This window comes from Emydura macquarii, unplaced genomic scaffold (assembly GCF_026122565.2).
Source record: "Emydura macquarii macquarii isolate MOO-44397 ecotype Brisbane River unplaced genomic scaffold, CSIRO-AGI_Emac_v2 contig_691, whole genome shotgun sequence".
NCBI lineage: Eukaryota > Metazoa > Chordata > Testudines > Chelidae > Emydura > Emydura macquarii.
Window position 1 is genome coordinate 9,555,505 of NW_027130828.1, and position 25,964 is coordinate 9,581,468.

Here is a 25,964-nt window from a genome sequence, read left to right on the forward strand (position 1 = left end):
CTCTCCCGGCCGGCTCAGTGCCCCGCCAGGGGTCTCTCGCCGGCGCTGCCGTGCCTCGGGCGGGCGGCAGGGCGCGCTGTGGGCCCGGCGCTGTGTGAGCGGGCGGCCTGGCCGCCTCTTCCCGGCCCAGTGGAGGAGGGAGCGCGAGGGGGGGGTGGCTGCGCCGCCGCCTCCGCCGCGGAGCCCCACAGGCCGCCCGCCGCAGTGTCTCAGCCCGGCCGGCAGCAGCAGCGGGCGGGAGGAGGCGGCGGCGGCGGCGGCACGGAGCGGGGTGCCCCGGCTGCTCGCTCCTGCTGGGCTGGGCCTGAGCCCCGGGATCGGAGCGCGGAGCCCGGCCCCGGCCCCCGGCGCGGCCCCGACATGTCCGGCAAGATCGAGAAAGCAGGTGAGCGGGCAGGAAAGGCCGGGGCCGCGGTGGGGGAGGCCGGGCGCTGCTCCCCCTGGCCCCGGGGCCAGCCGGGCCGCTTCCACCGAGCCCGGGCCCTGCGCCTTCCCACGGCCGGCCGGGCTCGCGAGCTCGGAGCCCGCCTGAGGCAGCCCGGGGCCCGGCGGGGAGGGGGAACCCCCCTGAGGGGAGTAGGAGAGCGACGTGACTGGGTGGAGGGGCCTGGATTGGGGAGCCCCCCTCCGCCCCGGCGAGCCCGGCCGGGGAGCCCCCCGGGTGTGCCTGGGCCGGGGGCTGCAGTGCGGTCTGCTCTGCTCTGCTCGGGGCGGGCTGTGTATTCGCAGCGCCCCCAGGCAGGAGGAAGAGCCGGCGGTGGGACGCCGCCTGTCAGGAGTCAGATCTCGGCGTGCTTCGCCCTGCCTGTCCGCTGCCGGCCACTTCTCCTGGGAATGAAACGTTCTCCTGGCCCTGCGCCGCTTCCCTCCCTCCGCGGCTCCCGGGCTTAGCTGCCCTGGTCTGTCTCTGGCTGCTCTTACCACGGATTTGTGCCTTTGAAAGCTCTCCCCTTCTCTCTGTAGATCTGTCTTCTGTACTATTGGTACAGGGCTGGCCCAGAAGTGTCTTACTGGTGAGAATGTCAGGACTCGGTCATACACATCTTACCGATTTCTCTTTCTCACTGTTGTTTTGCACACCCTGGCACTTTCACAATCATTTACACTTAACAGTCGGTAAAGCCGTGGCACTCTGAAGTTTTTGGCCTACCCGTGACCATTAACTGAAGCTTACTAAACTTTTCTGCTGTTGGTGATGAGATGAAAGATAAATCTGTACGCAAATTTTAGAGAGAACTTGCTCACTTTTTCCTATCCCCAGTCAGCTTGGGGTGACTCCCCAGTACAATGAGAGGTTAGGAAGATGCTCTGGCTGTTCTGAACCTGGATGCATAATTGAAAAATACTTACACATGAATCATATTGTCTCATTACTCCTGGAAATCACGTCAGGTTCTCAGTTATCACTTGAGATGGCTGAATGCACCCTGCTTTTCCATGTAGTGTAAGTGGTATATTTAAAGATTCAATTAGTGTATTGCAAATTAAACAGTGAATTTATTTAGTTTAATTATGCTGCATTTAATTAGCAAGAAAAATCAGTGTTGTGATTTTCTTTGTAGACAGTTTCCTGTAAGGAAGGTACAGTAGCACTGTGTGTATCCGGGGGGTGGGGAGGTAAAATATTCATGCTTTCCAGTTCAGCAGCCTTTGGATAGGCAGTGTCTTGTTAGCAAAGGAGCTAAAGTTGGTGGCAGTGATTTTGGTTTTTGATCATTCATATTTATTTTGTTCTGGCTTCTGAGTTGTGTTGCATCAGAATACGTTTTTCTGTGAGATGGTTCTGGAGTGGTCCCAAGGGATAAGTGAATTTAATTGCCTGGCAGCTAGCTTTAAAGTACAATATATAGGGTTAGAGACATGCTTCAGCACTATGTTATCGTCTGTCTAATGTGCATTGCAACATAGGACAAGTGTTATGCATGGATTAACATGGGATTTCTGGAATAATTTCCCTAGAATTTCTCGCATAGCATCACAGCAAAATGCTACACTCTGGGATCCTGCATATACTTTTAAAATGCTTATTAGTGTATCAGTGTTGTTCATCCTATAAGCAGGTAAATTAGGTAAGATTTGAAAGCGTTAGCAGCAATCCTAGATGTGGGGCCAGCTTCAAAGGAATTGACACCTGCTTATGCCAGTGGCAAATATGGCTCAAGATCTTCATAAACATTGATAGTAAGGAGGCAGTAACTACAGTTGTATAAACAAGTGATCCCATTTTGTTTACTCCTTTGCAGTAAATAACACTTGGTCAAAATAATTAACATAACCCAACAGCAACAAAAGTAGCAAAAAGAGCTCAAACAAGGAAGATGAATCTGCAGAGAGGGGCGAGTGCAGTGCTGCTCTATAAACAATAAACAGAGAGGCCAACCATACTGAACAAAACTCAGATGCCAGGCAAGCTATGATCTTGCAATGTGCTCAGCATCCACTGAAGAGTTTGGAGCACCTTACAGGATCTGGGCTTGAGCAAGTAATGTAGAACGTGCAATTGTGAGGATGGGGAGTGGGTGAAGACTTCGTGCAGAAGCATTCATGAGATTGTCTGTGTAACAGACACATATTGTTATGGCAGTTTACTCGGTAAGAGAGACCATAACTCTGTGAAACTGTTATCTTTGTTCAACTGTTAGTTGCATTTCTCCAAGGAAAGAGTCTTTGATAGAAAATCCACTGCTAAGTCAAACCAGGGGGGTTAGGGGCCAGTCCCCGAAGTAATGTACATTCTTGGTACTGAAGGGGGGGGAGAGGGTACAACATAAATGTAATCAATAGTGTCACCTAATAAACGAAGTCTGTGACATTGCTGTGACATTATAGGGTAGGGATAAAATTTCTCTCCAAAGTTTACAATAGCAGATCAAAAGAGACACTGAAATACAGAACCGTATAGCAGGTGCCATGGGATCTGAGGCCTGCACTTTGTATACATCCTTCACTGTCGACATTCTTATGAGAGTGCCAGTATATGGAAGATCAATTTATGTTGCAAATTAAATATGAAGTTGCCAGATAAGTAGTGATACTGGATATCTTCAAAGCTGGCTTAGTCTTCGAATGACTTTCTAACTATCCATACTGGATGGGAGGGAGAGAACATCTGTCCAGTGTGGCTGAAAAAAAAATGAGCATAACTTACCTGTGGTGGGAGGGGTCCTGCTTCTATCTGAGATACAGTGATGTTCTGTATCCCAGAACCCCTTAAGTTATAGCGTGTTGTCTGCACTTAATAGAAACTAATAAGAAACAATAATAAATAATAGCTGCCATCCTGTTCACCAAGGAAGAATGGACAAGGCTCCCTTTGGAGCCTGTTCAGTACCACTAGTTAATGAAACAGAAGGGTCACTATAGAGCAGTTCAGAGCACTGCTTTGGAGCCATGGGGTTCCATGTGGCAATGCGGCACACGAGGAGACATTCAATTTACTGGCATTAGATTTCCAACATCCCTCAGGCTCAAGTCTCCAATACCTCCTTAAAGCAAAGCCTTTATGTTCTCCATTTCAAATAGGAAATGCACATTAGATGCTGCTCTCTTCCTTTCTCTACTTGTGCGTTTGCAGCTTTTAACCTTCACTTTCAGTAAATATTTACAGTAATTCTCAAGGTTGCCTTAATTTTTGTTTGTGTGGAGTCTGGTGCAAGTGTCCTAGATATAGCACCCTTATCCCAGACCCAGTGCCACTTCACCCCATTGATCTAGTCAGTGTTGCAATCTTGAGCTAAAATCCAGAATGGGTCTGTTGTGAAAGAGCAGAGAAAGCTGCAGATTCTGCTTGGTTTGCTCATTACCAAGATAATACATGAATTCATGAACTTATTTACCTGGTGGATAACAGACTCCAGGGAGCTGAACTATGCTGCACCCTTCAAATCTGTGGGAAAAGAGCAGTAAGATGCAACCAAACCTTGGCCCAGAAATAAAAAATTCCCCTGTGGACAGGGTCCATTTGATAGTCTCTCTATTAGGAAATGTGGATTTCAGTTGTTGAATGAAGCTTTATGCTAGGTTACTGTTATCTTCCAAGCATATTTAAATTCTTAACCTTAGTATTGTTTAGGAAGCTCTTTAACACCTTCTATAAATTTGTCTTTCAGTAGTGGATTGTTGGGGTATATGTCCAAGTTGCCTTGTGGCAATTGTGTTATCTGTTATCTAGTGGACATGAAAACTTTAGCTCAACGGCTGACTTGCTGGTATATTTTCACAGCAGAGCAAGGCATCAGATACCATTGTCTTCAGCTCTTTCTTGTATCTTTAAGTAGTTCAGTAAAGCTTTTTAAGCTATTGGCATAACTTCTACAGGAAATCCTAACATAATTTTGCTTATGGGGAAATGGTTAAATAAAAAGACACAACACAATGCAACTGGAAGAATGTATACATCCTGATGGGAACTTCATTGTTCAGCCAGAGTCTTTTGCATTGACTTATGCCATGTAGAACTGTGCATACTTGAATGGTGGAGTATTGAGATGAAATTTCCCAGTACTTTAGTTTTTGTCTATTAGATAATTTGAAAAATAAATTCATAACTATCAAGGACTCTTCTGCCTTTATTCACCTCTTCATCATTCTGTCAATCTGGAAATTATCCCATGTAGACTCCTTATTTTTGTATCTGTATAGTCTTCACAGTCTCTTCCACATTATACTGAGTTGTATGTAGGTAGATTAACTGGGCAGGATTAACTCTGTTTCTACCACTGTGCCAAGTTCTCAGATATTAAAGAAGACTTTCAAGTTAATTAGAAGTTCTGCATTTGACCAACATAACATCCCTTTTCCAGATTAGTGGCTTTCAAACAAAGTAATAATTGTCTGATGAAATGTCTTGACGTGGAAACTAGAAATTAATCTCTCTCCACTGCCTGCATCCTTGTATGGACTCAGTTCATCATCAGGAAGGCTGATCAGTTGGTATCTTTCTGTACTCGCACTTTCAGTGTCTCCTGTAATCTTCACTGAATTTCACTCACATGTTGGCATCATACAGACATTTTACTGAAAATTAAGTTTGTGTTAAAAAGAAAAGTCTTGCCTAGTTTTGTGTAGTCAAAATGTAAAGATAAAAGCAAAGATCATGACTTGACGCTTCCCAGAGCTTGGTACAAAGAGAAGGGTTTCACATTTTTAAAAGAAGTTGGGTGTATGTTTGATGGGTGTTGAAAACAGTGACTTAAAAACTATAATGTAGCCTGTGGGCTCACTGGAGCAAGATTGAGATGCTCATAATGGTTGTAAGAAAGAAGTGGGCGGGGGAGAAAGACAGCTGAAGTCCGGTGGAATTTGAGGCAGCTGGATTGTGACTTAGTCAACCAAAAAACTGAAACTGGAAACAATTGCTAAATTTATGTTCTGGGTGTGGGCAATCATTTTGTGCTCTCTACCAAAGTGAGACTGAATTTCAGTGAATCCAAAAATATCTTTTGGTGTAATCCCACAAATGCCTGCGGTAGTTCTCACTGGTTCTGGTTCAACTCCTCCTGGCAAATAGAGAGAATATTGAAAGTTTACTTTTGATCAAGAACATGGCACAAATCTGTCTCATGTAGGCCCACAACAACTTGCAAAAACTTGCCCCATTTATAATAGACCTGTAATTTATCAGCACCAGCTTGAGTTGTCACAATCTGCTGCCTGAGTAAAAGAGGCTTGATATTTGCTCCAGTGCTACAGAGTCAAGCTGTGGCTATGTTATAGGTTTCTTTGGGCTTCAGTTTTGCATTTAAAGATTTGAGTTGCAGTTGATACTTCCACCAGTATACTACTGGCTACTATGTCTATTATATTTGTAGGTGCACCTGATGCTATTTCCATTGGTTAGGATCATCTTTGTACATGGAGGTTAGGAAAGGCCCTAAAAACTATGAGGCAAAGATAATTTCCCCTGTGTATTACCTCTTTAATGTGTAACATTTGCTTCTGAGCTGAGAACCTGTATACAGAAGTGGCAAAATGAATGTTTACAGCTGCCTTATAAACCGCTGAAAAATGGGAGCTTACAGAGAGTATCACACCATTTTAACTGCAGGTGTGCTAATGGTGGCAGAGGTGAGTAAAACAAAATGCAGAAATGGCTCAGTTTTACAAAGGAGCACTTTATTCACAGCTGGAGAAATGTGTTTGGTTTTATTACCTGGCAGCAGGAGTGGCATCCAAGGGCTAATCAGACTGAATCCAAAGCACTCATTCATGTTCCAGGGGATGTGTCGATGTTCCCCACTTCTGCTATTGAAAGGTGGTGGATGGAACTAATTAAAACATCCTTGAACAGCAAAGAAGGCAAAATGATGGATCCTTGTTGTTCTCTGCCAGATAAAACACCAGAAACCATGCAGTTTCCATGTACGTGAGAAACTAATAAATTACATGCGATAGCCACAGGCAAGGTGACTTAATAGTGCTCATTTTTACCACAGTTGACTATCTTACATAGGATAAATGCAGTGGCCCTAATTTGTTCCATTTTCCCATGCCAAGTACCCATAGGGTTTTTCCTGAAGCTGATGCTCATGAGTTTCAGCAGTAGCAGAGGCAGTGCCAATTTGCAAAGCAGTGAAATCCCATCGAGCTCTTATATGCCCTGCTGCCTGATCCTGAAATGAATCTTCTCACGTAAATGGCCACTGTACTTTCCATGCCAACTTCGCATTAAACACAAAAAACCTCCACAGATGTGCCAGGGAAGGGATTTCTCAGCTTCTGAAACATACACAGCAAATGATTTTCCTACTGAAAGTAGTTTAGGTTGTAGTTCTGCGCTTTTATATTATCATTTCACTTTTGAACATTGGCGGCATTTGATTGTTTGACACCTGTCCTGTGTAATTCAGACTGTAAAGCCTTGTTTACACACACAAGTTGCCCCACTTTAACTATACTGATATAGTTGGACCAGTACAATCCCCCAAGTGTGGACACAGTTATACCAATGTAAAGGTACTTCTACTGGTGTGGTTTATTCCCATCAGGAAGGGCAATAAACTATAGTGGGATAAGGCACCTTTATACCAGTATAACCACATCCATATTATTATTATTATTTGTATTAATGTAGCCCCAGGTTACAGGACCGGGACCCCACTGTGCTGGCGCTATATTGGTATAACTGTTTCTGTACAAAAATGACACCCCTGCCTGAAATAGTTAGACCAGGACACAAACTGTGTGGAGACCAGTCCTAAGCTTTTCAAGTCAAGGACTGTCATCTCCTACCTGGTTTTTGCATGGTGGCTAACACAATGAGCCCCAGTTCTGATTGGGACCTCTGGGCCATGCTGTAATACCACGAAGGGGGTTCCTTCGTGCTTTGGGACAGCCTCCTCCCTTTTGTCTAGGATTAGATTTTTCTGAGAACTCTTTCCTGCTTCCTTGGTTGGTTAAATCAAGCCAGCTGTATTAGTGTCAGTGGCAAGTTTTCAGTCTCAGATCTGGCTGGTCTGTTCAGCTCAGGTTGCTTTATTTACCTCAGTGAACAATACCATGATTCAGCCATTGCAACAACAGCAGTGTGTGGGACATAGTCACGGTATTTGACTATCTTCCAAAAATGGCACTGACACTTATCACCACTGTCTGTGCAGCTGTGGCTCAAAGGTGGTAGCCAGCTGTGTGGTAGTATATGGTGTCTGATCTTCTAGACCAGTTCCAGCAGAGCCTACTTGCTTGCAGTAAAAGGTCCTATGGAGGCACAAAACAGGTACCATTTATACAGATTTCTGAATTAGATATGTTGGTCCTTCATTTCCCTCTCCATTCTGTTTCAAACATTGGTTGAAACTACAGATTCTTCACTACTTTTTGAACCTCATCTCAGACAACGAAATTAATAGACTAATCAGCTTCTACTCACTCTCACTTTCTAGTTTCTGTACATTAGCAGGATCCTTCAACGTTTGGGCTGGACATATTGTATGGGAATGTTATTTCCCTTAAAACAATGAACAGCTTCCATTTGCAAACAAAGGAAATGTAAGAACCTGATGGTAACGTTTCTGTTCACGCTACTTTTAGTAAAACCTTGATTTTACAGAACCTCACACAACACATGAAGCCTCCTCATAGAGCAGGTGAATTCCAGTTCCTCTATATTGTATTGTAGTTCACTCCTACAGCTCTTCATCTTTAAAATTATCTCTTGATGTTAAAGCCATTCATGCTTATTATCACTGCTAACAGTGTTCTTTGCTGGACCTCGTGAGCTATTGTTTCCAAGTAGTGAGTGGGGAAAGAAGTGGATGGAAACAGGGAACTGTAACAGATGTTCAGAAAAAGGAGTGTTAATAGTCTGTATCTGAACATTCATTGACTCTAATATCATGGTCACTCTGACACACAGTATGTGGGAGAATCAGTTTTACGTTGTCATTTCATATTACATCAAATCTAGCAAAGTGACTTGAAATATTTTGGTATCTGATCTCTACATAGTTAAACTGTTGGAAATGTCTCTGCCTTGAGGAGCTTCCTACTTGCGTGTTTCTTTCACCTTTTTATTTCCCCTTAGCTACCGAGGAGGATGGTAAATTCAATGTGGGTGCCTGGCAGAGAGGAAGGTGTGCAAGATTTAGACTCCTGATATTCTAGCAATCCAACATTTCCCATTATCTTCCTTTATTTTCCCAGGAATAGGGTCTGTGATCATGCACGTTAGTGCTTTCCCCATGCTCTGAAACGGTTGTACATTACGGGATCCAGGTCAGGGCTCTGGTAGTGCAGATGTCACTGATGAAACACTCGTGCATTGAGGGAGAAATACTAAGTGCCTGTCATCTCTACAAACGACACCCATCCAAGGAGATTGTGTTACAGTATGATTGTACCCCGACATAGTAAAGCACACTCCCTTTTGTCTTGTAGACAGGACCTTTAGTACGTCCATGAACTGTGTTAAAGCTTTGGACAAATCCTCTTTGAAAAACTGTGGATGAGAGATGCTCCTCAGACCTCCAGATAGAAATGGAACTCAAGTCCTGCAGTGAGTGGATTGAAAAATCAAAGTGTAGTTTTAAACATAGGGACTCTTGGGCCTACTATCAAACAATATAGACAGAATTTGAATTTCTTCATACTTGGGACATTTTAAACTTATTTTCTGTGCTTATGCAGGGAGTTAAATTTATATCTTAAGTTTTTGTCATGTGCATGTGTTTCTGAAAAATACATAAAACACACGTAGCTTGTAAAGTTAGTGATGGGAAGCTGCAATATGAGTGTTTGCAAAGGTAAAGTGTGTTGTCATAGAATGTGACCAGTACACCTAATCTGTGGTTTTACGGCTATTAACCTCTAGTTTGCAGACAATATCTTATTTACTCATCAGCCTGATTCTTAATACTGCCTTTACATTCTGTAGCATATGTGGTTTTATCCCCAGCCTTTTAGAACTTTTTTCTGGTGTCTTCTAATCTACAAATCACCCTGTGTCCTTGCTGTACAAGTAGTGTTAAAATAGCCTGAGGAATGTACTCCATATTTAGAAAGTTTCCTGAACGTAACAAATATTATGCAATGAAGGGCTTAGGGCAAGATCGATAGCTCTGGTTTTATAGTGCGTTCCTACCAAGTCTAGATAATAGTGTTCTGTGAATCCTTCCCATGTTCTTAAATGTGGACTTTAGCTAGCAGCACAATACTATTCGAAACACAAAAGTTTGCAGAAGTAATGGCTGTGCCTTTGTATTGGAGTTACACCTATATTAGCCAAAATTTGTCATTCTGGGGACTTTGGGGGAATTAACAGAGCTACTTTGCAGATAAACGTAACAGATTATGGATTATGTGGTGGAGCGAGATGCAGATCACTTTCTCTGCATCTTCACGTAGTTTGCACACTTTGGTCTTGATACCTGGAAGTGCTGAATTCCCATAGCTCCAGGCTCGACAAATTTGCTTTGTAGCTAGGAGCCCAAAAATTAAGGAGCCAGACAACATGGGCCCAGCGGCCCGGCGCCCTGGCCAGAGTGCAGCAGCCGCTCTCCCCTCCTGACCCCACCACATGGACGCAGTGGGGCCCTGGCTGGAGTGTGGCAGCCGCTCTCCTCTCCTGGCCCCACCCCTTTCTCCCACCCCATCTCCCACAACGTGGGCCCATTGGCGGGGTGCTCTGGCTGGAGCACGGCAGCCGCAGCGCTCCCCCCTCCTGACCCCGCCACATGGATGCAGTGGTGCCCTGGCTGGAGCGTGGCAACTGCTCCCCCCGGATCCAGTCCTTCACTGGGAGAAATGGTAGGTGCCAGAATTAAATTCCTAGGTGCCATGGCGACCTGGCGCCTGGGGTTTGTCGAGCCCTGTCATAGCTTCCATTGATTTCACTGTCCCAGGCTGTTTACACAGAAATTACATAAGGATCCTTTTTATTTTTGGCATGTTTTATCAATCTTAAATTTTCAGCTTTCTGAAAAAATGATTTAGTTGGGGTTGGTCCTGCTTTGAGCAGTGGGTAGGACTAGATGACCTCCTGAGTTCCCTTCCAACCCTAATCATCTGTGATTCTATGAAATGCATTGATAAAGACACCAGATTTCCAGCTGTCTGACATTAGAAGCCGCTGTGAATGTAATTATTTCTGGGCAGTACTAACTTCCAGAAGCTAGAGAAGTGTACAAACAGACTCTGAATAGCTTATCTATAAATTTTCAGTGAGTTTCACAAAAAATAGAGTATTTTCTTGTGGTATAGATAGATAGCATGTCAACCCAGAAGTCCCTGGGAAAGATGCAGGGAGGCATGTGTTACAAAGTAATGCAGTGATGCCTATCAAGCACAATCACAAAACTGTCTGGATTGAGTTTATTATTTTGTCACTCAAATTCCTTACCTCAGTAGGGCTGCTTTCTGGGAGATGTATGCTGTGCTGAAGAAGACATTGCCAATGTGAAAATCACATTTGTCTGAAGTTTTTTTAATTTACCTACTATCTTTATCTGACATTAATATAACTGAAAAGTTAGAGGGGAAAAAATCTGTCCGTTTGTTGGTGCATTTGATTTTTGAATAGTAGTTTTCATTCTTTTGCTGATGGTCGGTGTTTCTTTCTCTTTCATATTATTAGTTTGGAGGTTTTACTCTCCTTTGCTGAACAGACTCTTGTAAATATCCTAGGGAAATAGAAAAACCCGTATAAAGTATGTTAAAGGAACTGAAGAAATATTTCAAGAAGCACTGTTTAAAACGGATCTTTTATCAGAAATTATTTTTTTAAATTAGTCTATTTCAAAATATTCAAGCGTATAGTGCCCCTTTAAAGAACCACTGACTCCTTGGGAAAATTTGTCATCATCTGTGTTCAGAGACAAGCCTACTTTTATGTAATATGTTTCATATGTTTTCCCTCTGTTTTGTTTGCAAAGACCTGTTCTACACACACAACTGCACTTTTAACTAAAGGTCTGATTTTTCTACTAGTTTATTTAAAGTGCAACTTTGTGCAGACACTCTTAAATCAAGTTGAACTTGGTTTATGTTGGTTTACCTTGCACTGGTAAATTCACAGGTGCGAGATAAACCCAGTCATAACCAGTTTTAAACAAATATGAGAATGTCAACACTAGGGTTGCACTGCTTTAACTTAAATTGGTTTTTAAACTGGTACAATTTCTGTGTATAGATGAGCCCTAAGTAGATTTGAATGGCTATAGGTTCTTTATTACTTGGAAGCTCATCAGCTCTCCTTATTCCCCAGGTAAAGTCACTTCTACGTGGGCACACTTACATCAGTTTAAAACTGGTTCTGTTGATTTAGCTTGTACCTGTAAATGTACTGACATAAGGTGAACTGATGTAAGCAAGATTTAAACTGATTCAAGAGTGTCCATGGACAAAATTGCACCAATTTAACTAAAGGGGTGGAAAATCCCACCGTTAGGCTATGGCTTAGAGTACAGCGCTTACAGCGGCACATTTACAACGTTGCAGCTGTGCCACTGTAGTGTTGCTAATGCAGGCGCTCTAAACCAATGGGAAAGAGCTCTCCTGTCGATTTAATTACTCCAGCCCCTGAGAGCAGCAGTAGCTGTGTTGGCGGGAGATGCTCTCCTGCTGGCATAGCGCTATTCACACCACTGAGCGACATAACTTATCCTGACCTAAGCTGTAGCGTGTACCTAGCCTTAGTTAGACTGATGCACTTCGTGTGTAGATCAGGTCTGAAGTATCCGCTTTTTCCCCCCTCTTTTTTTAAATATACAGAGTCTTCAGTTTAAAAACTCCCAGAGCCTGTCAGATTCCTAGAGTTGTTGGAATTTTTCCCTGGGGCGACAGGTCATCAAATTCTCCACCAGCAGCAAAATTCCACACTTGAGGCTAGCAGCAACCCAACTGTCCAACACATGGGCCTCTAGCAGAAACATTTTCAGAGGGATTGGCTCACATTTGAGATTCTTTGGAAACTATCCAGTACTTTTTGTTTTGAAATGTCTTGGAATCCAAAATAAATACAACAAACTAACATAAATGTAAGTTAAGAAACAGTAACTTACTAAGGAATATGCTTAATAATACTTACAAGGAGTGAGGTTGAAAATGTAAAGAACAAAGAGCCAGTTGAGGGCTGACGTCTGACTATTGGTATGTGACTACCTTGTAGCTATTCGGCCAAATCTTGCAGTTCTTACTCAGGCAAAGCTCCCATTAAGGTCAATGGATGCTTTGCTGGCTAATGCTTGTGGGATTTGGACAATTATGTTTTCTTCTGGCTGAAAATGGTTGAATAAGACCTCTGTTTCTCTGGATATTTAACTGTAAAGCTACAACACCTTTTTCCTATGTTGAAACGTTTTCAAATAGATTGGCAAAGAAGGCATGTCTAAAGTAAGTATTCAATATTGTTTCAATGAAACTGAGCTAAATGGCGCTCAGATACCATATTGATGGGCACAGTATAAGAACTGAATAGAATAAGTGGAGGTGGGAAACCTTTTGAGCTGTAACTTGAGGATTTAGTCTTCATTAGCCACCTATTTCTGTCCTTGGTGTCCTGTAGGGTTGTAGTTAGTTGTAGGTGTAGTTGTAGGTTTTAATGATTCCTTGGGGTTATGTTTTCTTACTAACATAGTAATAATTAGTTCAGTATAAACAAGTTGATTTAGCAAACCACTTTGTATGCACTTGTCTGGCTGAACTGGAACTGGGCAGGACATTCCTCTATTTCTGCCTCTCACAGTTTGGCTTGCATGATATTTCTTTTGGCACAAGAAAAACACGATGCTGCTTGATGTGGTGGCCACCATAAGTGTTGTTGTCTGACTCTCTAGGGCAGAAAAAAGAGTTGAGAAGACCAAAAAGAATCCAAAACAAACTGTGTTGTATGCAAATTGCTGCAGAGAGTGCTAAAGAAAAAAATCCAATGGGCAGAAAAGCATTCGCTTAATATCAGCTTGGTTAGCATTTACATAAACTATCATCTCCCTTGTGCTGTTCAGACTAAGGAGAGACAAAATATCCCCCTCCATCAGCAAGGGATGACTCAACGCCAGACTGAAAGGTGACTGTACCACTGGCAAATAGTGTGTGTGTGTCATCTGTCTCATCTGTGTCCTCCTCCCTCCCTCTCCCTCTTCCCCCCAGGGACAAATCTAAGAGACTGAGGTATGTGCTGCTGTTAAAATATAGAGCTGAAGTATCTTGGAAAAACCTGCCAGGCCAATGCGCTCTTAACAGTTCTTTAAGAAGGGAGTTTGTTTAAAATCTACTGTGGAACATACACGAGAAAAAAGCACTAGGTGAATTTTTTTTTCTGATCTCTGTCTCAGGTAAAATCAATTATACAAATTCTCTGTGTGTATATTGGCACTTAGTTTTTGTCCAGAGCTACATCCTTGCTCACCAGACCTCAAATCTGAGGTGAATAGTTCACAGGAATACTTACCCCCCTTGGAGACAGCAGATATGCAATAAGTGATGTATACGCACAAGTTTCTCTAAGCTTTCATTTGGCTGGAAGCCTGGGAAATGCCAGGGTGTTAAGGATTAAAACCCATCGTTCTGACCAAAGACTGCTCTGGTGTATCTTACATCCTTGGCATTGGCCTTTTGGATCTACTAGATATAGCCACACAGGAAAAATATATTTACCTGACAGTTCTCCAGCATTACCACCTCCTTGTCCATGTTCACAGTAGTGACTTGAACCTATATTTCTTGCTTCCTTCTGTTCTGTTTGAAGCTTCAGGAGAATTGTTTCTGACAGCTGAGCAGATTAGCATATCTATAAGCCTTGAGGTTCTTTGGGTACAGAAGTGCATCATAGTAACAAAAGCTGTGTTTGAAAGCCATTGACCACTTGTAAGGTTGCTTTGATACTGCTTGAGTTGTCTGAGTATTTATGGCCATTATAAATGACATGATGCAAGATTATTAATGTTTGGTCACTCAGACGGTCAATATTCCACTACTGAGCTTCAAAAAATTTCCTGCATCAAATGAAAGGCTAGCTGTGATCTAGAAGAAACTAGCCTTGGTGTCCAAATTCTGTTAATATTGCTGCTGAAAAACAGTAATTCCTTGTAGAATGTTACAGAGCCTAGTGCCCATCGAGAATAACTCAAGCAAAATGAGATTCACCAAGGGCTACCATCATTCTGCTGTGTCCCATGGGTAGAACTGACAAGCTTGTCCTTTTAGTTGATTTGATTTGCTTTTTTCATTTGAATATTTTTTCGATTAGGTATGTGACGTCTTAAAGCTTTTGACAATCTCCTCTACCAAGTTTCAGCCACCAGTATAATGGCGTGAAGTTGTGGTGGAAATGCTAGTGATCCATGGTGGAAATGTCATGGATTTGTTCTCTGCTTTAAGCTGGAAGAGTGACACTGGTTTGTGTTGATACTGCACAGAAGAATTCTTTGTTTTGGGGGTGAGGACAAAGTGTCGGACTCCTGTTTCACCTCTTTCCCCTCCAGCCCCCGCAGCGAGGCCATCTGCTAGATTCCTGGGTATTGCTGTTGCTGCTAAATTCCTGGGTATTGCTGTTGCTGCAGTTGCAGTTTATCTGGTGCTGCTGTGCAAAAGAGCCTGTGAATGCAGCAAAGTTTTCATTACTTGTTTGTCAATACTGTCACACTAAAGCAAATTAAACCTGGTAGAGAAGTTTCTGCTTTCCATAGTGTTGTTTCTTGTGCTCCCTCCCCCACTGTCTTACTATTCCATGCCCTCTAATGGCAGTGACTGTGCTATTGACATGGGACAAGTTGCTAGAGAGAAAACAAGGTGCCACCCTGCTGGCTTGGGAAAGGGAAAGCAGACCTACCTGCCTTGTCTCCCTGTCTATCAAGATTTGTAAGCTATGATGCTTAGATTCTGCTAAAAAATAAAACCCAGAAGGAATTTAAAACACCTGTGCTTCCCACAGTTTTTTAGCCAATTAGATTTGTGAATTCCACTCTGTTTGGATCCTGCCAGTTGAAGAATCTCTGGAAAATCAACCCATGTGATGGGTGAAAAAGTGATTTTGGCTAGAGCTTCCAAGAGTTTCCTTGGCAGGGGGAAATACAGTTGAGGTTTTTAACATTTTTGTCATTTTTACATAGACCTCAGCACTGAAAATAAGAGAGACTAGTTTGGAATCATCACATTGCTGTGTTTACTGAAGCAATTCACAAACTTGCAGTAATTGTCTTGGCTCTTGGACCAAACGGGGGAGGCAGTTTGTCTGGCTGGATTTTTTTAAGTGATAATTACAAATGGAGTGCAAGTCTCATTGTGAAATCCCTACAGAGAGGGGACGTTGACTCTGCGAGATGGGAATGCTAATGATTTACATGTTTGTACACAGCGTGGGTGAGTGAATGAAACTAACACCTTTAATAGCAAAAGAGTGGTTTATAGACAACAAAATGCTTTCCTAGATGAGGCAGGGTTGTGGTGGAAGAATGAGATGCAATAGGTAGGAGAGGAAAGACTTGCAATCATTAGGAATTTGACTCACTCGACCACACTTGTCTGTGAAAAATACATTAGCAGAATTATAGTCATGATTGTGACCAAGCAGTTTTGTTTGAGAGAAATGCCATCCACCTTCTAAATGTGTATAGTGTGGGAAATAGTGGCGTTCTTGCGCTCCTTTCTCTTTCACTTTCTGGGCTTTATCCATCTTGTTTTGTATGTTCATGGTGTGAAAAATTGCCTGCATAGTAGTTTGTAAGGTATTTTTCCCCCTTTACGAACTAGTGCCTGTTGGATATTAAGGAAATTTGCACTGCACAAACCCTAATGTAGATGTGCTGCACTGGCATAAAGCAGGGCTTTATATGGGTGCTGCTTAATTTGGCAGCATACCAATGTAAGTGGCCCTGGTGTAAACCCTGCTTCATGCCAGTACAGCTTCTTCTCATTGGATGTGCGGTGTGCTTACTGTGTGGAAGAAATCAAGGAACGTGGTATGGACTTTAACCAGGCCACATCTTTATTACTTAAATTATATCCAAGGTGTTCACCCAGAAGACAGCCTAGTACAGTCACTTACACCCCAGTGATCCTTTGCCAATTCTTGGGGGCTCCCACCAGAGGAGGAGCCAGTCATCACACTAGGAAAGTCTGTGGGCACCTCCACTCGTCTGCTAGCATCCTTCTCCATTTGGGTGGTTGAGGATGCATTGTGGGGGCAGTCCCCCTGGAGTAGTGCCCAGCTTCTGGTTTGCATTTACCCCCAAGGGGTTAGACATGGTGCCCCAGGATGCCCACTTTGGTACCTTTTTGAATCTGGAGCCTAAATCAGCAAGTTCCTGCACTGGGCACATGTCAGAAGGTGGTGCCAGCAACCCACATGGGCTGCTCAGTCAGATGATCGTTAGGGCCTAATCCTACAAGGTGCTGAGCACCTTCAGCTCTCATTGACTTCACTGAAAGCTACGGGTGCTGAAAGCTTTACAGGATTGAATTCTTAATTAGCTACGACCATAGGGGACGTGTTTTGAGATTAAAACTGATTATCAGATAATCTCAGAATGGATAATTTCATACTTAAAAGATTAATTTTTTGTGGTTTTGAATTAAAGGGATAACAACTTAAAAATACGCTTCTCTGAGATATGTTTACTTACTGTTCTTACATGTAACACCTGATGACTAGAGCTATCAGAAAATAGTGGGAAATATGTTTTTGTTTAATGTATTTGGCAGCACTCTGTGGGTAGTCATTTTCATTTTCCCCTTGTATAGTGAGTCACTTTCCTCTGTTGTTTGTGTGGGTCTTTCACACACATCACGGGAGAAAAAACCGTCAAAAATAGGAAACTGTGAGTGTAAAACCATAAAAATTGGCAGCGGGGCACAGGGTTAGATGTAGTGCCTGACACTAACTTTTTTTTTTTTAATAACTACTATCAAGTTGACTATGCCCTTTAGCTGCACAGATATCAACACACGAGTGTGTTTGCTTTGATTTGGCTGTGTGGTCAACAAAGGACAAGATCGAAATATAGAAAGGAATTGTTAAGAAATGGATGAGCAAGCCCATATCTACGAAGGCCATCATTTTGTGTAACAGAGCAGCTTATAAAATCACCAGTGTGATGGTGTCCTTACAATACAAAAGCATGTCTATCTGTTGACTCACCCATCATAACACTTCTAATAATACTTCAGTACTGTATTATAATGCTTATTACTGAAAAGTGTTTGTTGTTAGAATGGCTTCATCAACTGATGAAATTAAAACAATAAGGTTGGTACTGATAGTCTGTCCTACTGTGGCTGCATTGTAAGCTGCTTTGCTATACAAGAAGGCCTTTGTGTGCAGAGACTTGCTAGGGTGCACAGATTGCAAAACATTTGTGTTTAGTGTAAAATCAGCATTGAGAGTTTCATAACTGTCCACAGCTGATGGACAGTTTATTGCATGTTACTAGCAGTTACAACCAAAGCTTTAAAATTGATCTGCAGCAATTGTATTTTTATAAAATGCTTGAATTTCTTTCTATTTATAAAACATCAAAGGGGTAAAATGGGGAGTTTAGAGTAGAGGAATTTTTCTCATGTGAATTTGGGGTGCCAGGGAAGGAAATTTGCTTTTATTCTTACATTTAGAACAATATCAATCCAAGGCCTGCAGCTGTAGGATGTTTTTTACCCTGGGAACTTGTATAAAATATATTCCCCTTCAGCTATTTCTTTTTCAGCTGTATAGAGGGTGTAACCATTGTTTAAGGGAGTGCCAGTGGCATGTGGCCAGTTTATATCTTAAAATCATTTGCGAATTGTTTAAAGAGAGTTGGATTTCCAAATTCTCTTCTGCACTGAAATATATAGATTATTTTTAAGACAGGAAGCTACTCACTGCTTCCAGCAGTTGCCAAAGCAGCTGTTTATTATGAATAAACCGTATGAAAAATCTCGGGAAAGCCTTAATATCAAAAGGAAGTGATACTGCCTTAGCTGGTCAGCAACAAAATATGATTAAATGGCTACTACATCTGTAACTGCTTTCACATTTTTATTTGCTTGGAAGTTTTTATTGAAAGATACAATGTTATACAAGTGAAATGTAAAATAACAGTTGTAATTTTACACAATGGATACAGAATTGTGATATGACTGTGTCTGCCTTTTAACTTAAATTGATGGTAGTGTTTTAGGTAGAACTTGAAAAAATACACTCACCTGAAGCATTGATTTTTCCAGAAATTTAGCTTTCATTTATAAAAAAAAGTTTCTAATCTTTATGATTGCAAAGAAAACCACCCAAGGGTTTATCTACACGGAGCGTTTTACCTCAAGGTAGTTAATCTTTGTAAAGACTTGTCTGGACACTCCCCAGACTCATTCCAAGGTACAAACCTCTTCGGCTTACCCTTGTTGAGCCAATGCAACACTTTCCTCCCGAGAGTGTAGGCCAAGGGTGGGCAAACTACGGCCCGTGGGCTGCATACGGCCCATCTGAGCTTTTCATCAGGTCCTCCAGCTCAACCAGTGTCTGCGAGCTCCATTCAGGTGGTCTGCAGACAGGTTGCGGAACAAGCTATGCGGCCGCTCCCCCCTCCTGGCCCCACCTCCCTACCACCATGTTGGCCCAGCAGCACCCTGGCTGGAGCATGGCGGCCGCTCCCCCTCCCAACCTCGCCCCTTCTCCACCCGCCTTTCTCCCACCACATGGGCCCAGCGGCGCCCTGACTGGAGCTGCTCCCGGAGCATTAACGGCCCGCCATACAATTTCTATACCCAGATGTGGCCCTCAGGCTAAAAAGTTTGCCCATCCCTGGTGTAGGCAGACACTTCCACTGCTTAGGATGCTGGTCACAGCATCATTTTGTTCAGTTTCATTGCTGCAATTCAAATCTCCCTGGGCAGCTGTGAAACCCTTGAGAATGGTGTAAATTTCACTCTGATGTTTGGGAAGTACTGAGCAGCAGTGGAGGTAGTTGGTTGCAGGACCCACTCCCCCATCTAGGTGACACAGTGGTGAAGATGCTGCCAATCGGTCTGCACTAGTTTTTTCCCTTTGTCTAATAGTAAGAGACCAAGAATGGAAAATTTCCTCCAAAGAAACCAAGAATAGAAAATTTTGTTCCAAAAGATGAATGTGTCAGGAAGCTGAGTATGCAAAAATGGGTGATTACAATGGAAACCGTTTCACTTATACTTGGTGTATTCAGGTACCCAATGTAATACTTTCCTTACTCTGCTTTTGAACTATTTCTACCCTGCAGTTCTCTCCAGTTGTGCGTTGCTTTTTCCCTTGTATTGCTCCCTGTCTTCTTCTAAACCATCGAGTGATTTTTCCCTGCTTTGTAAATCATATCTTAGCACTAGCCTTTTCTCTTTATTAATTTAAGGCTTTCTCTGATACTGTGTGTAAAGGATGCTGAATAAGAACTTGTATCTTATGGCTATGAATGCAAGTATGTTCTGTAGATATGTATGTTTTATAGTCCTAGTGAAATACTTATTTAAAGAACCAGATCCAGTTTCCTTAAATACAGTCCATTTCCTGAAGCAGGACGCAAAAATATCTACTGCTTAGCACACTTACGTAGAGCATTACGTTTTGAGAGCACTGTGCAAAGATTTATTTTGCCCTATTCTGCATGATGGAAAGTGCCGGCTCTTTAAAGTGAGAAGAAAAATGGACTGTAGGTAAAGTTCTGCCCTTGTTTCGTTCATTTACTTTTATTATTTGCATGGCATAACTTGCTATTTTGGTAGAACGGTGTCTGCTTCTGACGCAAACTCTTCCATGCATTTCAGTCTATAAAATAGAGATAAGTATCCTGCAAGGGAGTTGTGGGGTTCTTATTTCATGTTTGCAAAGCACTCAAGATCAACAGATGGGAACTGTAAAAGTGCCAGTTAGACTAAGTGGGTAGTATCTGTCTAGCCAGTATAAACCTGCCCTTGACATTAGATATTAAGGGTGATAGTCTGTGCTGTCTCTCTTAAGGGCACAGCACCAGACTTGCAACCCAGAAGGGAGGATGGGCTAAAATGGCTTTGACACCTTTGTGCCCTCCTGATTCTGGGCTGCTCCATTGGCTCAAAATTTAGACAGACCAGTTATGACAGCCTCCCCTAATGGTCCTCTAGCAGAAGTGCATGCTGTGGCCCTACTTCCGTTATATCCCCTCCACCAGGGCTTGGGAGGAAGCTCTTGGAAAGTAGTTGGACAGTTGTCGTCTGCATTTCCTGTACCAGGGCTTCCTTTTACAGGCAGATCAGGGGCTTTCAGAGCCCCTTCACACCACTCATGCCTTTTTACATGGCATAAAGGGGCTGGAGTAGTGGTGAGGATGTCACCCTAAATGGTAACCTAAAATTAGGGTGCTAAGTCCAGCGTATAAGGCCTGATATGGTCTGGTGACTTGATGTGGCAGCAGGCTTTCCTGCGTTTGTGTTGAATTCTTTTGGAAAAGACTCCAATAAATTTCCCTAGAGATCGTTCTCATTTCTCAGTGTCTGTGATTTGCAGTTAAACACTTTCTTTTGACAAGGCAGTTTGTAAATGAGCTGGCACACCACCTTCTATCTGGGGAATAGTTTCCTTTTCCCACCCAGTCCCTACTGCACAGTTTTAAGTTCACACCCATTAATACAATGCTGATATATATATTCAATCTCCTGAGCTCCAGTTTACTGGATATGCATCCAGAAGCTCTTTCTAAGCAGATGAGAGCTGAGCTTGTATGGAAGGGAGCCTGTACTGTCATAGTTTGGGTTGTTCTCTAAGGAGATCATAACCCATCAATTTCTCATTAGTAACCAATGGGCAATGGCCTGTTTTAATAATACATTCCATTGCTTACAATTTACACTCTGTTTCTGTGTTGCCTCAAATTACAGTAATCAGCATCTCCAGCAGGGAAGTTGCTATTTTATGTCTCTTAAAATAGAACTGTTTCTCTGTTCGTTTCTTATTTACTCTTCTGTGTAACTTGTAAGCAAAACCGGAGAAGACTTGCTTCCCGTACTGGCCAGGCTGCAGCTCTGAGAGAGCACAGTATCTGCTGTAATCAGCAGAGATGTTCTCTTGTCTCACATGGGAGCATTTCATGGTCTTTCACCTGTTGTTAGCCCTGCTGTGGGGGGGCTTTGTATTCCACAGATCTCACGCACTTGGCATATTGCTTAAAGCTGGGAAGTGACACTGGCTCACGTGGTTCTTGCAGCCTCTGAACTGCATAGTTCAATGGGATGATGAGGGAGGTCAATGACAGGCAGAAAAGGTCCAACCTAGCTGTGTTTTAAAGCATGCCGAGCATGCGCTGCAGCAGAGCAGGGAACCTTCTGAAGTGCGCTGGTAGACCTGGCTACCAGCCTAGGTGCTGGAATGTGCATGCTGTGTTATCATTCCCCTCTCTCTGATTGTGGATTTCTTGACTTTTGTGCATCATGGACTTAAAGTTCTTTTCATATTTTTTTCTCTGTGAAGCATAATAAGGATCATGGTTAAAAGAAGGCTCCTGCATGGGGAGAATGTGGTATGCTCTTTAGGAAATACTGCATTTTCAGCTGTCTGGAATTTATTTTGCTTCTCAGTCTTTTTCCTCCTGCCTTCCTTGCTCCTGGTTTGGAAGGGTTGTGTGACCAGCCCGTGGCCTCTCTCTTTCTGTCTCTCCCCTACCATGGAGCTTTGGGGAGGCAGTGCACCAGCAAGGAAGGAATAATGCCTCTTTCACTCTCCTCTCCCTTAGGTGTCCCTGTGGCTGAGCATCTGCCCCACAGTTATTGGGCAGCTCTCAGCAGGGAGAGCAAAGAACAACTTTTGTGTGATTAATTTTTTAATTAATTTTCTTAAAGAAACACAATAAAATATACAAAAAGGTAAATGATTTACAGCTTGTCTATGTCACAAAATATCGCCCATTGCACAAGACAGCCAATAAAATTATGCAATTAAAAAGGTAAAAAAGGAGGAGGAGGGGTGGAAAGAGGGAGGAAAGAAGTGGAGAGGTGAGTGGAATGGACATCTGGCATTGTCTAGGTTCTCAGTGTTCTTTATCCAAGTGTATCAAGAAAAGGGGTCAGTAGTTCTTTGAATTCGAATTGCTGTTTGTGCCAGTAAGCTATCCTTTCTTTTGTTGCTAACTCAGACAGATGTGAATACCGTTGCTTTGCTCCGGGTATAAGCCTGCCCCTCTGTTTTTGTAAAGTCATGGGTTTGGTAATCATTGTGGCCTTCAAGGACCAAACCCTTTATGGTGGAGTTAAACCCAGTAAGTACATACCTTAGAGTATAGTTTTCAGCTTTTCACTCTTGTGTCCACCTCTTGCTAGTTATTTGACTGTTGGACAGTCCCTTGGCATGTGCATCAGTGTGTCTTTGGACCTGGGGAGCCTAGGAGGTGAGAGGTTGGGTGAGAATATAAGAGTTTTATCCAGGAACTAAATATGGTTCCAGATCATTGCAGGATATCAAACATCTCCCTCCAGCCTGTTCTATCAAAAGCCTTTTTGGCAGCTAAGGCTAGCACAGGTTCTGGTGCAGGGTCATCACATTTCACTGCTGTAATATCACTAAGATTGTCAAAGATTATCAGATCCATGATGGACTCTGACAAATCCAGCTTGATCTGGGTGTATGAGAGATTCCCCAACCTGCCCAATTTCATTGCCAGAATTTTTGCCAGTGTTTTGACGTCACTGTTAATAGATGAAATTGGCCTATAACTGGAACATAGAGTAACATCTCTTCCTGGTTTAGAAATGAGTGATATTAGGGCTTCCCTCAGCCTAAGGGGAAGGATGCCCTCTAGGAGTGACTCATTCACCATTTTAAGCATCTTGTCAGACAGGAGGTCAAGAAAGTTGTGACCTAGGAACCTCTTTGTGCCAAAATGTATCCAGAATGTCTGTGGAGGTGGTTGTGTCCAATTTGAACAGATCTTTTTAGAAATTAAGGAACTCTTTATTAATCGCTTTAGATGATGTCTATAATTGACCATGTTTATCATGGATAGCTGGGATTCTACATGCAAAGGTCTTTTATCTTAGGTGATATGTGAGCAACTTGCCAGCTTCTTCACCCAGTGCCAAGAAGTCCTGCCTGAGTCAAAACAGGGTGAATTCAGCCTGCACAGAATGCTGTATGAGTTCATATCCTCAATCTGTTCATTAGGAATCTGAGGATGGGGTTGTGGCAAAGGACAAATCAGGTCCTTTTACTTTTTTCCCCCAAGGACTATCATATTTTCTTCACACTGTGTCCATGATGGCCCAATTGGAGAAAATTGCTGCAGATACAGTAGATATCGAAGGCCGCGATACAGCTGGCTGTTACCTCAATTAACTCCTTTCTGCAAGCGTTGACAGGATGGGTGAATGATGCAAAAGGAGACTTCATCGGTGAAAGATCAGGTACGAGGACTCTCTGCTCATGGGCAGAGGGGCCTCACATATTTATCTTCTCTTAAGTGGCAGACCTTGAGGGAAGGTGTCACTGCAATAATCCGAGAATTACCAAAGTACCTGAAGGAGCAGAGAAAGGCAACCCCCTAGAATTCATTCCCCAGCATTTTCAGTAGTGCACAGACTTCTGGCGGACTTTAAAGTTGATATACAGAGAACACATAGGTCCCTGGCTGCTAAGTCAGCCTCAAATGCCAAACCTCATGCACTGATTGTCAAATTTCTCAGATCTACTGTTTAAAAAAAAAAGAAAAAGAAAAGAAAGTTCAGCTAGTTGGTGGAAACAGAGAACTGCTTTGGCAGATGCCACAAAATAAGATGATTTTTCAAAAGATGTGAATCAGCCTTTAGAAGAGCAAGGGAACAGCAAAATATTTGAAGATGTTTCCAGCTCAGTTTCAATCAGGATTGGTGAGAAAGTGCTGTTGCTAAAAAAAAAAAAAAACCCAGCTCTCCTCCCTGCAAGATGTCATGGAAAGCTGCATAGGAGCTGAGCAATGGAACTGTACCCCCTATGGGCCAACGGAGGAGAGAAGACCAATGGGGGTTACTGAGCTACATGGACAGTGATTCTGCCATCCTCATCACATAGACTCATAGAAGATTAGGGCTGGAAAGGACTTCAGGAGGTCATCTAGTCCCAACCCCCTGCTCACAGGAGGACCAAACCCTGCTAAATCATCCAAGCCAGTCTTTGTCAAACTGCATCTTAAAAACCTCTAAGGATGGAGATTCCACCACCTCCCTCGGTAAGCCATTCCAGTGCTTCACCACCCTCCTAGTGAAAAAGTTTTTCCTAATATCCAACCTAGACCTCCCCACTGCAATTTGAGACCATTGCTCCTAGTTCTGTCATCTACCACCACTGAGAACAGCCTAGCTCCATCCTCCCTGGAACCCTCTTTCAGGTAGTTAAAGGCCGCTATCAAATCCCCCCTCACACTTCTCTTCTGCAGACTAAACAAAAGCCTAGTTCCCTCAGCCTCTCCTTGTAAGTCATGTGCTTCAGCTCCCTAATCATTTTTGTTGCCCTATGCTGGACTCTCTCCAATTTGTCCACTTCCTTTCTGTAGCGGGGAGCCCAAAACTGGACACAGTACTCAGCAACTTTTGAGAGATATTGTTAAGGAAAACTTCCCCCTACTTACCTTAATTTTTAATTAAAATAGGTTTGGCCATTGCCCTATCAGAAAAAAAAGTCAATGAGATTGCTGTAGAAGGCTTTGGTAATACATTAATACCAATAATAAATAATGACTTTAATGGAGTTACTCTGATTTACACCAGCTGCGGATCTGGCCACCACTTGTCACAGGGCCGACTGGCACCTCCGGTTAGGGCTTTTCTCTTCGTTTTTGGTTTATATTAAATGTGTTTTTTTTTTTTTTTGTATTGTAACCTGTGCACATGAAACTGCAGAAATCATCTTGAAGATGAAGAGTTTCTCACTAAAAGTCCCCTCCCCCTTTATTGAGTGTGCTAATCAACCCCACAGACTTCCACCAAGACGTTGGGTTAGCCTTCCTGATTCCTTCTATTCTTGCCTCCTTAACTTTTCCAGTTATGGGAATACTATGAACAATTGAGTTGCAAATTAGTCATATATTGAAGCCAACAGAATAAGGCCAACATGAGTATCCTCTTGGTATTAGTTTAAAGGGCTTGTGTCGGCATGCCATTTCAATACTGTGGCCAATCTGTTGCATGTATTGCATCTTGCATCACACAAACATGTCCTGCATGGTTCTCTCCTTACCATGCTTCTCTTTGTGCTGATAATTTTCTGGCCTCTGAGCTATGGACAGCTGTTGTCCACTCACTGTTAATTAGGAAAGCAGCATGAGAAACAGGTACATGGGTTGAAGAAGTTGAACCTCCCTCCCTGGAGCAGCCTGATTTGACCTGATTAAAAAGATCTTGCCAGCAAGAGGTCAGCTAATTTTTTCTAAAGCTGTATCTGTCGGAAGGTGGCTGACTATCAAAACTTGTGTGGTGAGGCATTTTGCACATTACATTTTAAATAATAATCTCTGTTGTTTTCAGGTCCTGTATCAATTCACAATGTCAAAACATAGGTCTACCACTTAAATAGGAGGCTGCAATGAAAGTTATAC

The 25,964-nt window shown here is 42.8% G+C and overlaps 1 protein-coding gene across 3 annotated transcripts in view; it reads left to right on the forward strand.

The window, feature by feature from the left end:
* The first annotated feature begins 252 nt into the window (after positions 1 to 252).
* Positions 253 to 25,964, forward strand: part of RAPGEF1 (Rap guanine nucleotide exchange factor 1) — a 117,798-nt gene continuing 92,086 nt past the window's right edge. For all 3 annotated transcript variants that reach the window (XM_067541916.1, XM_067541914.1, XM_067541915.1), the window contains exon 1: positions 253 to 385. In XM_067541916.1, coding sequence (XP_067398017.1) covers positions 361 to 385 — 25 coding nt within the window. In that variant the 5' untranslated portion in view covers positions 253 to 360. The remainder of the gene's footprint in view (positions 386 to 25,964) is intronic.